The sequence below is a fragment of the Carettochelys insculpta genome, chromosome 3, assembly GCF_033958435.1.
Source record: "Carettochelys insculpta isolate YL-2023 chromosome 3, ASM3395843v1, whole genome shotgun sequence".
Taxonomy (NCBI): Eukaryota; Metazoa; Chordata; order Testudines; family Carettochelyidae; genus Carettochelys; species Carettochelys insculpta.
In genome coordinates this window covers 153272633-153287428 of record NC_134139.1, presented here as the reverse complement: position 1 = coordinate 153287428, position 14796 = coordinate 153272633, and the positions used below count along the sequence as shown (strand labels likewise).

At 42.6% G+C, this 14796-nt stretch overlaps 1 protein-coding gene across 2 annotated transcripts in view; it reads left to right on the top strand.

Annotated features, from left to right (window-relative positions):
• Positions 1 to 14796, top strand: part of SMAP1 (small ArfGAP 1) — a 150651-nt gene that overhangs the window by 26881 nt on the left and 108974 nt on the right. For both annotated transcript variants that reach the window (XM_074991076.1, XM_074991074.1), the window contains exons 2-4: positions 4790 to 4923; positions 9801 to 9886; positions 13779 to 13854. In XM_074991076.1, the coding sequence (XP_074847177.1) occupies positions 4790 to 4923; positions 9801 to 9886; positions 13779 to 13854 (296 nt within the window). The remainder of the gene's footprint in view (positions 1 to 4789; positions 4924 to 9800; positions 9887 to 13778; positions 13855 to 14796) is intronic.

Below are 14796 nucleotides of genomic sequence, written 5' to 3'. Positions count from 1 at the left end.
ATTGCTGGTTTCAAAACGCACACTGCCCATATAGCCAGGGGCCTTTTGAAATGACCCTCCTCATTTTGAAAGCCCCTTCCCATCTGGTTTTGGGAAGAAGGGGCTTTAGACATTAGGAGGGTCATTTCGAAAGGCCCCCGGCTACACAGGTGGCATGTGTTTCAAAACCAGCATGTGGCTGCCGTTATGCTAATGAGGCACTGCATAGTCACAGCATTACCTCATTAGCATATTCTGAAGTGCCCTATTACCATAGCCCTTCCGAAAGGAGGATGTAGTGTGGCCGCAGCCTACGTCTTTCCAAAGTATGGATGATTTGCTGGACAGGTCTCAGGCTCCTAGATCTGCACTACAGCTTCTGCTACTCAGTCTGCTCCTGAGCAACAAACAGCTTAGCTTAGCCTCTCCCTTCCTAACCTTACCCTAACCCACTGTTGTCCTGTTTCATACTTAGAAAATAGTTAGTCTTCCCATTTCATGTGACTTATTGGATCCCAGTATAGTTTAATTATCATGCCTTGAGGTTGCTGACCATCTCTTCCCCCCCGCCTGTACAGCCTAACTGAATTAAGGCAGTGTTACCCCCACCTCAGAGATTCAGGAGCCAAACTGGCAATCAACATTATACAAAAGAGCCACGGTAATATGAATTATTTACTATTTTTATATATACTCACAGCAAAATGACTGTCCAAGTGTATTATCAACACTTGATTATAGCATAGTAAAAGCATCCTGTTTGGTTGTTAATTATGTCAGTGTAAACTGCAGACATCTGCAGGAGGTGCATTAAAGAGCCTCGTGCAGCTCCTGAGCCTCAATCTGAATATCGCTGATTTTAAGGAGTTTCAGGACCTCCTAAAGTATCTCATCTCTTCTCAAATACCAGTGGAGGTGGTTCAGGATCCATTGCACATATAGTTCATATGCAAAAGCGTCTTCCATTTGAATGAAGCTATTGTAGATCCAGCAAGAGTAATTCGGCAGTCCCGGCTGCATTGGCTCTCACTGCTCTCAAGGACAAACACACACAAGGTTCTGTCAAGGGGACTGAGTTTTTACACAGATCCAGTGCCGTCATTGTTAGTAGTGACACAAGTTAATGAGAAGTCTTAAAATAAGATTACACCAAAAGAACTTAAACTGATCAGACTGCATGTATTTAGCTGTACATCTTATTCATTTGGTAATTTGCAGTGCAGAATGGAAAATTATCAGGCTGTCATGGCCACACATGTTTAAACTATTACAAAAAAAATCATTTATTGACACTGCCTGTAGGCACGAGGGGAAGATTGTTTGTTGAATAAAAGTAATTTGGTTGGGAAGACCAGCATGCAGATTATTCTGGATATGGTGGCAGTTGTCATGATGAGCAAGGTATCATTGCTGCAGGAATAAGAGTTCCCTAGGGCGGTTCACTGCACAGTAGAAGACTTGTGCTTGGGAGGTCAGTCTGTTACAAGACACATGATCCCTTTTATATGGTGAATGATTCTAGAGCAAGTCTGAGATCTCATGGTTTTTAAACTTATTTCTAAAAGAGAACATTAGATATCCCCTGGAACATTCTGTTCCACTATTGGTCACAAAAATCATCTGAGTCCTTCATCAGAGTCAGTGTTTACAGAGGAGAAGACATACTTTCTGTGCAGTCTGCTTATTGCATCTGGGCTTCCAGAACCACCAACTCTTTCTCTTTAGAGCCAGTTAAACTTTTTTCAGTCCATACATGATCCTCCACCTCGAACCAGTGCATCATGGATAGGATCATGATGGTGTATTCTGTCAGGTTCCATACTGTGCTTGTGCCCACTCCTCCCATACATCTTCAGGGATCTGTTTCTTTGAGGCTCTGCTCCATGAAGAAGTCCACTCGGACTGATAGAGCCTGCTTGTAGTAGCAGGGCAAGAAGTTATGCTGCTTTACCTTAACAAAGAAATGGGAAATCTTGGACTTGAAGCTGAATACTTTTATATGCAAATTGAAATTCACCATTGTCATTTGGTGCACTAGTTGCCATGTACTAGCTCACATCTGTTTACTTCCATGCCTAAGCTTTGTGGTATGTCATAAGCACTTCCAGTACTGATTTTTGAGCCTTCGGACTATCAACTACACCAAGGGTTTCTATGAAAGAATTAGCAGTTGTTGCTACACATGTAAGAAGGAAACATACCTGTATCTGGATGATTAGGCCCTCTAAGGAATGGGGGTTTGACATGTGTTCTGTTCCATTCACTATATTCTGAATTGGAAACTGTGCCTGAAAGTCGAGATAGAAGTTAAGCTGGATTTTTCTATTCAGAGACTCAATTTAGAGGCTGTTTTTGACTCTGAAGCTGGACTATTTTAATGCAGTTGGGGTCCAAACTAAAGACTCTGAACTTATGTTGCTCTGCTTGGGGATGTAGTTTCATACAAGTCAAACTCTGATGCTGCATGCCAAACTATATGTTCATCTCAATGACTCTTTTCCCCACAACACTGTACCATACTTCCAAAAGTGGCTCAAAGAGTCCATAATATCCGCAAAGGATTTCCCTCTGCAGTTCCTCTATCAAAATCACCGTCTTTTGCAGCAACCAGCAGGGTTGGCTAAGATCTTGCATATGCTGTGGCAAGAAGCAGTTGTGTTTTGGAACTCCTGCATCAGGTTGCAACTAACTGCTTCTTTATTCTCTCCCAGACAGGTCTAGGGTGCTGGTCTCCTCAATGCCTGTGGACTTCAAGGCACATCAAGGTTTCCTTAGGTATTCAGGCTGAATTTCTTCAGGAGATCATGTATAAGATCCTTGATATTGTCTAGCCCTTGCAATAAGTGAGGCTTTCTTGAAGCCTGCAGAAGCCTTGTGGAATACTTTGTTGCCTCCCATGGTGAAACATGTAGAGAAGTAATTTTGTCCCCATACTGGATTTTGAGAGTTTATACTTCCAGTCAGCCCTTAAGTTTCTTGTGGTAGTCTCAGTTTATGACAAGGCACAAGAGAGAAGAAAAACCTATACCGAAGGAAAAAGTCAATTTGATGGGGAAGAAAAGATTTATTTCTTTTCTGCAGATGCATATCATTTATCAGCAGGCATTGCTCTCTAAATATGACTTTATTTGGGGGCCTGCATCTGTGTTAGTAGATGCAATTCTTGAAGGCTGCACGCAACAATTTAAATCATTCTTTGTAGAACCCTGTATGGTAGCCAAGACTTTGTTACAATTGTCTCTAGGTTTGACATGGCTCAGCCAGAGTTGTGGAATTGGAGGTGACCATGAAGAGGGCTTCTTGAACTGCAGAACTTGGGCATGTGTCTGTTGCACAATATACCATTGGTGACTTATCTGTTGATGGTAGGTTTTGGTTATTGTGGAGACTGAAACCATGCATTCTAGTTTGTGTTTTTTAGGACTTATAGTTCAACTGTAGAAAGACATCACTATTGTAATCAGCAGCAAAAATGCTTGCAGCGTTTCTTCACGCAACTCGAGTAAGGCAGTGAGTACCCCAGGAACGTGCATAGATCCTAGAGTTGTAGACCCTCTGATTCTGGCTTTAGCCAGGTGGTCCTTCCTCCTGCGGTATCCAGCCATGTGCTCATTTTGAGTTGTGCGTCCTGAGGGAGAAGTTCAGAGAAGTTGTGCTCTCTCATGGTCTGCTCATGTTATGCTTAGATGTCTAGGTCGTACTAAATGGCAGAAGAATCTCCATTTGTCCCAGGTCAAGGAGTTGAGTTAATTGAGGCCCTGATAGTCTCTACAAAGTTTTTTTTTTTTTTTTTTTTTGTTGTTTTTTTTTTTTTTTTTTAACTGAGTCCACGTGATCCATCACCTATGTCTGGAGCTGCAGTCTTGGCCCTCAACCATAGGATTATTCCTGGCATGGCTAGGCCCTAAGACTGTCCTCATATCCAAGCATGAGATGGGTTGTTTCTTCTGAGTCTGTGTGATGAAAAAATTTGCTTTCAGTAATGTCAATTCTTCAGTGCTTTTAGTTACTAAGCTATATTCTAAGTATATTTAGTCATTCTTACATGAATGTCCTTAAATTGTTCTGATAAATTTAAACACTACATATAGACTTTTATATTCAGATAATACGTAATGGCATCCACTCTAGGTATTGTTGTGAGCTTTAGTGTTGGATGTTTTAGCAATATTCTTGTCTGGATTAGTTTACACGCATCCTTATCAATAATAATTACGCAGCAGCAGGAGCCCAAGCATCATCATCAACTTGAAGCAGAATGTGTATCCGTACATAAGCCTAAATGGAAAAACTCAATGTTTGCCAAAATACCTTTGCAGTATGTTTTTTTAACTAAACAAGTGAGATAGTTGTATACTTCCTGATGAGTGGCTGCTACATTTGTTACTAATAACTCAGCTATGGTAAAAATTATAAAAGTCTTTTAATGATTCATATGGACACTTGCATCTGATACACATCTAGAGGGACTGAATTAAAGGCAAGGAAGGCCTTGGTATTGTTCAGAGTTCAGTTTTTGCTATGTGAAATCTCATGGGATTCCTGACTTAAATGTGCTGTCTGAAAGGCTTTTTGCATACTTTAGATATAAAATTATAAGCAATAGTAGGTAAAAGTGCCACAGAGTATGTGGAGAAAACCAATTAGCTTTTCCCTGGATAATTTATAATGAGACATTGCTAACATAGAGACATCTCTTAACGTGTATCAGTCAATCCTATTTCTCTTAACCGTGTTAGAATGGCTTAAATTCAAATTTTATGTGGGTAATTTCGTTTAAAAAAATCAACTCGAACTTTTCTTGTCGTAGGGCCAAGATGGGCTTCTTGGAATACTGGTGTCTTTATTTGCATCAGATGTGCTGGAATACATCGAAATCTTGGGGTTCATATATCAAGAGTAAAGTCTGTCAATTTGGACCAATGGACACCAGAACAAATACAGGTAAAGGGTCTTTTGTAAAGTAGATTTTAGAAATGGAAAGACAGGTATAAAAAGCCACATTGTGAAGTCATGAAAGAGGGGGCTCCTACTTCAGCTTCCCTGATATGTGGGAACAAAATAACAGGAGTATCTCTTTTACCATCTTCCAGAAAACTCAATATAAATATCAAAACAAAGCAGTCAAGTAGCACTTTAAAGACTAGCAAAATAGTTTATTAGGTGAGCTTTCGTGGGACAGACCCACTTCTTCAGACCAAAGCAAGAACAGAACAGACTCAATATTTAAGGCACAGAGAACGAAAAACAGTAAGCAAGGAGGACAAATCAGAAAAAGATAATCAAGGTGAGCAAATCAGAGGTGGGGGGGGAAGGTCAAGAATTCTGCTGGAACAGTAAGTGAACTTCAGGCTATGGTGGTAACAGATACATGCTTCACAGTCTTTAAGAACGATGCTGATCATACATCCACATCTTAGGTTTCTGCCCAAGGTGGTAACAGACTTCCATCTTCCCCAGTCAATTACTTGATCAAAATTCTTTCCCAGCTATCATGCACACTTGAGAGCATCAAAACGCTATATTATGAAATGTTGAGTGTTAGTATTTTATTTAAATAGGATTAAATGTTTTAGAAAGTTCCAATAGCATTTCATATCCTTTGAAGAAAATGGAAAGGGTCAAGCTATTTTTTTTCCTCCATATTTGTCCCATCCCAATGGGCTAAGGTCTGTCAGGTAGACAGCTACAAGCTTATCTCTGTCCCTTTTCCTGCAAGGGTTAAGTTAGTCTCTTTGGCATGCTTTCATGATATTCCCATTGTTGAAACCCACTGAGCTGCAAGTGGAAGCTTTAAGCATACATTCATTAAACATCACTCCCTTAATTTAGCATATGTAATTGAATAGATTAGTACTTGGGGTTTCTGCTTAATTATGACTTCCATCTTTTCTCATTTCACGTTGCTATTTATCAGACTATGCCAAGAGTGTGAATTTACAGAGAGAAGCAGTAGTAGGCATCCTTCAGTCTATGTAGACTATGGATTGCGCCCTTCGTAGTTCCGTTTGGGATCATCATTTGCAGCGTTGACTGTGAAGGCCCACACAAGAGTGACAATCCTTGCTGCATCTCTTGCATGTGTAATGGGTGTGTGGCAGGTCCCTCCTGCGCTTTCTGTGGGCTCTCTTCTCCTCTGCTAGCTGTCTGATCCTCCATCTCACCCTTCTGAAGGCCCTTGTGTAGTTCCTGCCTCCATCTGCTGCGGTTGTCTGCCAGCTCCTCCCAGCTGTCCGGCTCGATGCCTACCTCCCTGAGGTCCTTCTTGCAAACATCTTTTTAGCACAATTGGGGGTGTCCGGGAGGTCTTTGCCAGAGGCTAGCTCGCCATACAGTATGTCTTTTGGGATCCTTCCATCATTCATTCTGTGGACGTGGCCAAGCCAGCGGAGCTGCCGCTGCCTGCGGAGGGTGTGCATGGTTGGGATTCCAGCTTGCTCAAGGACAGCGGTGTTGGACACTCTGTCCTCCCATGATATTCCAAGGATGCGCCTGAGGCAGCGAAAGTGGAAGATGTTCAGCCTCTTTTCCTGGTGGGCGTACAGGGTCCAAGACTGCTGCCGTAAAGGAGGGTGCTGAGGATGCAGGCTCTGTAGGCTTGCATTTTGGTGTGGATGTACAACTTGATGTTATTCCACACTCTCTTGCTGAGTCTGGACAGAGTTGTGGCTGCTTTTCTGATCCTCCTATTTAGCTCAATCTCCAATGACAGGGTGTCAGTGATGGTGGACCCGAGGTAAACAAACTCGTGGATGATCTCCTAATGTATAGTTGTCAATGCTGATTGATGGAGGTTCAGCAATGTCCTGACCAAGTACGTTTGTCGTCTTTAGGCTGATGAAAAGCCCGAAGTCCTTGCATGCTTTGGATAACTGATGCAGCAGTTTCTGAAGCTGGTTTTCTGTGTGTGACACTACAGCAGCATCATCTGCGAACAGCATATCTTTGACAACTTCCCGCACCTTAGATTTAGCTTTCAGCCTTGCAAGATTAAACAGTTTCCCATCAGATCTTGTGTGCAAAAAGATGCCCTCTGAAGATCCAAAGGTGTGCTTCAGAAGGAATGCAAAGAAGATCCCGAACAATGTCGGAGAAAGGACGCATCCTTGTTTGACGCCTCTCCTGATGCTGAAAACATCCAATAATGTGCTGTCATTGGATGGTTCCTCTCATGTCTTCGTGGAAAGACTGTATCATTGTGAGTAACTGTGGTGGACAGCCTATCTTGTGGAGCAGTTTGAACAGTCCATCCCTGCTGACCAAGTTGAAGGCCTTGGTCAGGTCGATGAAGACAATATAGAGTGGCTTCCTCTGCTCCCTGCACTTCTCCTCCTGCAGCTGCCTTAGAGAGAAGACCATGTCAATGGTAGATCTCTCTGTGCGGAATCCGCACTGTGATTCAGGATACACCCTCTCAGCAATCTTCTGGAGTCTGCTGAGGATGATGCGAGTGAACAGTTTACCAGTGATGCTTAGGAGGGAGATTCCACGGTAATTGTTGCAGTCGCTTCTGTCTCCTTTGCTCTTATACAAGGTTATGATGTTAGCATTGCGCATATCCTGTGGAACATCTCCCTCTCTCCAGCACAGACACAGTAGCTCATGTAGGGGTTCCAGGAGGGTGTCCATGGCACACTTGATTACCTCTGGTGATATACCATCCTGGCCCGGGGCCTTTCCTACTGCAGCGCTGTTGATGGCTTTCTTCAGTTCGTCCACGGTTGGTTCCTGATCTAGTTTGTCCATTACTGGTTGGAGCCTGATGGCATTGAGGGCTGTATCAACCACAATGTTTTCGCGTGAGTACAGCTCGGAGTAGTGCTTGACCTAGCGCTCCATCTGTTTGGCTTTGTCAGTGATAACTTCACCAGATTTGGATTTCAGAGGTGCCATCTTGTTGTGGGTGGGTCCTAATGCCTTCTTGATGCCCTTGTACGTTTCCCTGAGATTACCAGAGTCAGCACTGGTCTGGATGCTGCTGCATAGCTCAAGCCAGTAGCTGTTGGCACAACACCTGGCTGTCTGCCGTACTGTTTTTCTGGCTGCTCTGAGTGCTTGCAGGGTACTCTGGCTCGGTGAGTGTTTGTACTCCAGGAGTGCAATGCGCTTCTTTTCAATCGGCTGGAATCATCTCATCGGAGTTAACTTCGAACCAGTCATTTGTGTTTCTGGCTCTTCTTCCAAACACCAACAAGGCCGTGTTGTAAATTGTATTCCTCAGATGCTGCCATCTGGATGTCACATTGGCACCCCCAGGGCTGCTGCGCAGATTCTCCTGGAGGGTCTCTCTGAACTTTTTGGCACTCTCTGAGTTTGTCTTTCTGGCATCAGTGCGTGGCCTTCCAGTTGGTTTAGAGTGGTACAGCTTCTTAGGTCTCACCTTGAGTTTGGAGCAAACTAGCGAGCGATCTATATCGCAGTTGGCACTATGGTAGCTGCGTGTCAGAAGGACATTTTTGAGGTTATCACACCCTAGCGATGACCACATCTAGTTGGTGCCAGTGTTTCGAGCATGGGTGTCTCCATGACACTCCGTGCTATGGCTTGGTTTGGAAAAATGTGTTTGTGATGCACAGATTGTGGCACGTGCAAAGTTCGAGAAGACGCTGTCCGTTTTCATTCATTTTTCCCACACCGAAGTGGCCTTAGCAGGAAGGCCATGAGTCACGATCGGCTCCAACTCTTGCACTGAAGTCACCCAAAATGTACAGTTGTTTGCGAGCAGGTATTTGCGCTAAGGCAGCACTAAGGACGTCATAGAACTTGTCTTTTACTTCTGGTGTGGCATACAGGGCTGGAGCGTAAGTGCTGATCAGGTGGACAGGACTGGCGCAAGTTTGAAGTATGACCTGAAGGAGTCTTTCTGATCCACCCATGACTAATTCCACCATTTGTAGAAGGGTGTTTCTGATGGCAAAGCCAACACCATGCTCCCTGGGTGGTTCTTGGTCTTTACTCTGCCAGAAAAAGGTGTAGTCCTTTTCCTTTAGAATCCCAAATCTGCGAGTCGTGTCTGTTGCAGAGCAGCAATGTCAACTTGCAGCCTCTTCAGTTCCTCATGGATGACAGCGGTCTTTCGGGTGTCGCTGATGTCCTGAAGAGAGAAGCAGAGAGGCTACTCATCTGTAACTGCACTTTTTTGAGTTGGACTCTGTATTTTGATACTTCTCACCTGCTGCCTCCTTCCTCGGCTTGTTATATTTGTGTTCTTGAGGAGAAAGTTGGAAGGAATTGAGGCTGGAGCACCCTCTGCCATTATAGTTTTGCCCCTCACTTTACTGTCAGAACTGTGGTGCCAGTGCAATCTAACAGTGTGAGCTTGTGGAGTTCATCTTGAATTTGGGCAACAGATTAGTAATCTCCCTTTTCCTTCAATTTTTCAATTCAGTCTTAAAAACTACTTTTGAAATACCACGTTTTAAAAAAAAAAATCATTTCTATTTGAAAGCTTTTAAAGCTATGTCAACTTTAACTGTCCTAAGTGAGCCCAGAATAGCAAATACAACAGGAGACTTCTTAACATTCCTATTAATATGTGGTCTTAAATATTTTGTGTAGTATCTTTATATGGCAGACAGCACAGAAAGCAGGACTGTGGGTGTGTTAAATATAATGGTAAAAGCAGAATATTGCATTCAGAGGAGTGTAGAGAACATCTGTATGAAACAAATTGATGAGATTAGAAGATTTAGCCTAGTGGTCTTACAAAGCAGTGCACAAAAGTTGTTAATCCTTTCATTTACGTGGTCAGAATAACAATCGGAATGTGTTTCTGAGATGAAATTAGTGTGCAAAATGATGCTTTTATCATCTTTCTTTAGTGCATGCAAGATATGGGAAATACAAAGGCAAGAATACTCTATGAAGCTAATCTGCCAGAGAACTTCCGAAGACCACAAACTGATCAGTATCCTTTTTCTTAGTATTTTCAAATTCAAGAAGCCTTAGCGCAACCCAAGTGTTAGATAACTAGATGAAGAATTTGATAAATGATGAAGGCTGGTATGATAAATTGAAATAAAGTTGGTATTTGTTTTGTGGTGCCTAATTAGAGGTATTAAAAATTGGAAATAGTTCAGAACATGTAAATTGTACATGTAAATTATACTCAGTGTTAACAATCTGAATCATCTATTTAGCTTATTAAAGAGACCTTACAAGTGCATAAAAAAGGAAAAGATTTCTGATTGAACACTCAGGTGTTACACGTTCTTGTCTTGTAGAATAAATTGCTGGAAGCTGAAGTTGAACAAATTTAAACTGAAAATACTTTTTTCAAAAATAAAGATAATTAACAATTGTAACTTACCAATTGAAGTAGCAGCTTTTCTCACTCGAACGATTTTTAAATCAAAAATGGAAGTTTATTGAAAAATGTTCTCAAAGTTATTGGCTTTGATACAGAAATTTAGTGGGTGAAACTTACGTCCTGTTTTACGTAGAATGTCAGTGATGGGCAATTTTAAGGTAATAGAATGTTTATGGAATATACTAAACCCTTTGGTGGGCCATATGGATAGTCTGTATTTTTTAAAATAGTGAGCCAGTTTGCAGAGGCATACAGATTTTGATAAAGCTGTTGCTGCCTTATATGGCTGTGCTTCCCCAACAACACCAAATCTAATTCCTCTATACACCACCCAACTGCAGTTACTCTCTGTACATTTGCTGTGTGTTTGGAAGCTGAGAACCAGTTAAGTTTTGAACTAACCTCCTCTAACGCCATCAGGGAGAGACTGAGTACTCGTGCATTAAGGGAGAATGAAGTAACTAGAGATAGGTGGGGTCTGGTGGAGCCAGAGCCTGACCTTAAGAGACCTTATGCATGGGTTCTCCCCATAACACCTGTCTATGGGAGAGGAGAGGAGAGGTAAGAAATGGGAGCAAGAGGACCTTGTGTGCTAGGTTGCAGAGCCAACCAAATTTGGCTTGGCTGCTCCTCCATTCTCCTCAAGGCTCTACAGTTGAGCTATCTAGTTACAGCTCGTAGCTCATTGTAAGCGCTGACTTGGAAGGTCCTTTGGAGCTAGAGTGCACACAGGAAACAAAACAGTGGGTGTTCCTCACCCATCAGCAGATCTGCCAGTTAGCTCCTTCCCTTCCCCAGGATGCCTTCTGTCAGCTATTGATCAGCTGGGGTGGAGGGAAGACAGAGCCAGGGGAGGAGTGGGAAGGGGTGGAAAAGGACTTGATAGAACTGGCTGGCACTCACTCCTTCTCTGGCACTACTGCATCTGTTTATGGTACCTGTCCTGGCACCAGCCCCAACATTGGCACAGACCATGGCACCAGCCCAGATGCTGACACTGGCATCCTTCCCAGTGCTGGCATTGCTCCTCATCAGCCCAGTTAGCTTCCAGGAACAGGGGCAAACCAGATGCCCTGGGTATTGTTCACTGGCACTGTCTTGCTCCACTCTACCATGGTCTACTTTGGAATATGCCTCCAACTTAGACAGGCTTCATAGTGTCGCACTGCTCCAGGTACCAATCCAGGTCACAGCACTGCTGCAGGCACGGTTTCCCAACGCTGTCATCAGACCTGGTGTCCACAATGGCAAGCACCAGTAGAGTCCCTTTGGGATTCCCTGGGCCTATGCTACCTACAGGGCCAGGGTGCGCCTTCTTGGGCTGCATCCTTTGCACCCTCTGGGAAAGAGGCCTGTTTGGCTGCTTAAGGGGCTCTGGCACCAGAACCTATCCAACAGCCTACCACTCCTGCTGCCCCCTCGCAAGGCGTGATTCAGCCCCAAGTCAATAATCTGATGCAGTTGTAAAAAAGCTAATACTTTGGGATGTATTAATAGGAGTGCAATATATGACATGGAGGTAGTTTTGCTCTGTTTGGCTCTGGTGAGGCCTCAAGTAGAGTACCATGTCAAAATCACGTGGAGCTGGTGGGGGGGGGGGCGGGGGGGGACAAAAAACGTTTTACAGCAAGGCAAGAACTTTTCCAATCTAGGGCTAGTGTTACACTCACCCCTAGTGCTGGCAGCTTGATGGAAATAATCAGTCTTAAATTCAAAATGGACACATCCGCATACTCAGCGGAAAACAAGCAGTTCAGACGTGGTTCTGGTAGCAAAAACCACCTTTGTCAGCAGCTCTTTGTCCCTGTTTTTTTTCCAGGGATAAGGGGCTGGCGACAGCAGGGCTTTTTGTCATCAGAATCGCCTCTTCAGTGCTTGTTTTCTGCAGTGAATATGCAGATCAGCTGCTGCAATATGCAAATGAGTGACCATTTTGAATTTTTGGAACTGCTCATTTCCATCAAGCTGCTGGCGCTGGGTGGTGAGTGTAGCACTAGCGTATGAAGGGAAAGCCTGTTTTTCTGTATAAAACAAAAAAGGCTGAAGTACTCTGAGTGATCCCTTTGTATCCCAGCACTTGTGAAATCTGTCAGCTCTGCAAGTGTGAACTTTGTGGAGAAAAACCCGTTGTTTCTAACACTTTCTCACACTTCTGGTTAAATTTTCTCTCTTAGGTAAGCCTTACAATAAATGCAAGTGCTTTGTCATTTACAGGCATGTTGGTTTAAGATAAAACTGGAATATACTATACCTATGGGTACACAGGATTTGGATTTTCTGCGTAGCAGCTGATATCGGGTTGTGTATCACAGGGAAATGATTGAAAGTATGGTGGGGTTGGGAAGCATTAACTTGGCAGATGAAATTGGGGCTGGCATATCTCAAAGGAGAGTACTTGAGTGTATGAATGGCTGTCAGTTTTAAGGAGCTCACAGCCAGCTACCACAAGAGAGAGACTCTCTTACTGGAGGCAGGGATCAACAAGAGAGTTCTCCATGCTCCCAGGATAGCTGTCACATCTTCTGAAGGAGGTTGTACAATTCATTGTTGGAACTTCTTAAAGTTGGACACACATCTGATGGATGATTGTGGTTTAGTTGGTCCTCTTCAGAGCATGGATCTTGTCTGTCTTTTTTCAAGGCCTCTTCCATCCTTAACATTTTTATGGTTCTGGTTGCAGGACTGTATGTGATAAATCTTGGTAAGTATGCACAACCTCTTGCATGATATAAATACTGAGTGAAATGTTCTGATGTCAGGATATGAAATTTATTTTGTTTGTCCACTTTTCTGTTGTCATTGTGCGGTTCACCAAGAAAAGTGTGGCTACATCTACACTAGAAGCATCTGATGACAGAAGGTGATGTTGACAGGGAAATCTTGACAGTACCTCTGTAACAGATTGTCGACAGAGCAAGTTGAGTGTAGAGGCAGAGAGCTTCCAGACTGCACTGCCCTCTGGTGCCAGAAAGCAGAATGGCAGCTCTGCAAAGAGGGCTGCCCAGCAACTGGAAGTCCTCTCTGGCGGCAAGTGTCTACGCTGCACTTTTGTCGACAGTAACTCTGTCCAGAGATTGTTATGCCTCAAATTTTTGTGGGATAATATTGTCGAGGAACATACAGAATTCTGTTGAGACTTTGAGAGAATGCTTTGTGTGTAGGCGCTCCCTGAGTTATGTCTAGAGAAGACCTCTTCTGTTGACAAAACTCTCTAGTGTAGACCCAGCCTGTATGAAATCTCAGCATTAAGTAGCTGTGATAATAGTGAAAATAGGAATCTAAGTTCATTGAAAGTAGTTGAGCATGTACATGAATTACTAAAGCAATTGAGGTTTGGATTGGGGGTTCTCACCTTAAAATGAAATATTGAAAATTAGATGTTGGAAAATTAGTATCTAATCTAATTCTTTTAGTTTGAGTATTCTTAATTAACCAATTTTTAGATTGGTTTTTCTTCCTCTGTGTGTTTTCTTTGACTCCGTATTTTCAGAGCTGTAGAATTTTTCATCAGGGATAAATATGAAAAGAAGAAGTACTATGACAAAAATGCAATCAGTGTCACCAGTGTAAGTATGAAATTCTTTCAATAATTTAGCAGTATTCTTTGTATTTTTCTTGAAGTATTAAATTGTTGTTGGAGAAGTATATTACGTTGTTTTACCTAAGGAACAATAAGAAGTCCTGTGGCACCTTATAAACTAACAGATACTTTGGAGCATAAGCTTTGCACGGGCAAAGATGATGAAGCAGGTCTTTGCACATGAAAGCTTATGCTCCAAAATATCTGTTAGTCTATAAGATGCCACAGGACTTCTTGCTGTTTTTGAAGTACAGACTAACATGGCTACATTTCTGATATTTTACCTAAGTACTTATCAGAAGAGGTACTATATGAGGGAATAGTAAATAGATGGTAAAGACATGGACGTGGAACTGCACATGTTCTTTTAGTCCAGAGCCATACAACATTAACCTTCATTATCTGTGTTGTTTTTTTTTTTTAAACCAAAATGGGACGCAGATAACTTCTCTCCTGTCACAAAACCCTAGATATAAATAAATTATTTGTGAGAAATAATTATATTGTTAAGGTTGTGTTTGAGTTCAGTTTTAACAGGAAATTGAAAGCTTCATTTTGTGTTTGGGGGAAAAGTAGCGAAAAGCAAAACAGAGTATGAACTTGAAGCTGTGTTGATAGAATTGATATAAATGTATTGATATTGAGAGAATAATAATTTAAAAATCGCTGCCTTTGGAGAGTTCTCTCTTCATGCTTCCCCTCCCCACCAAATTATCTCACTTCTCTTTGTAGGCCGAAAAAGATAAGAAAGAGATCTTGCCAAATAACCTCATTCCTTGAAATGGGAAAGAGGCTAGGATTTCAAATCTCACCTCCTAAGTGAAGTTTAAATGCTAGTGCCATTGCACCACACTGCCTTCCAGAATGACTGAACCACTCTGATCTTTTCTCTAGCTACTATCAACTAAACTGCCCTCCCAGGCTGTTT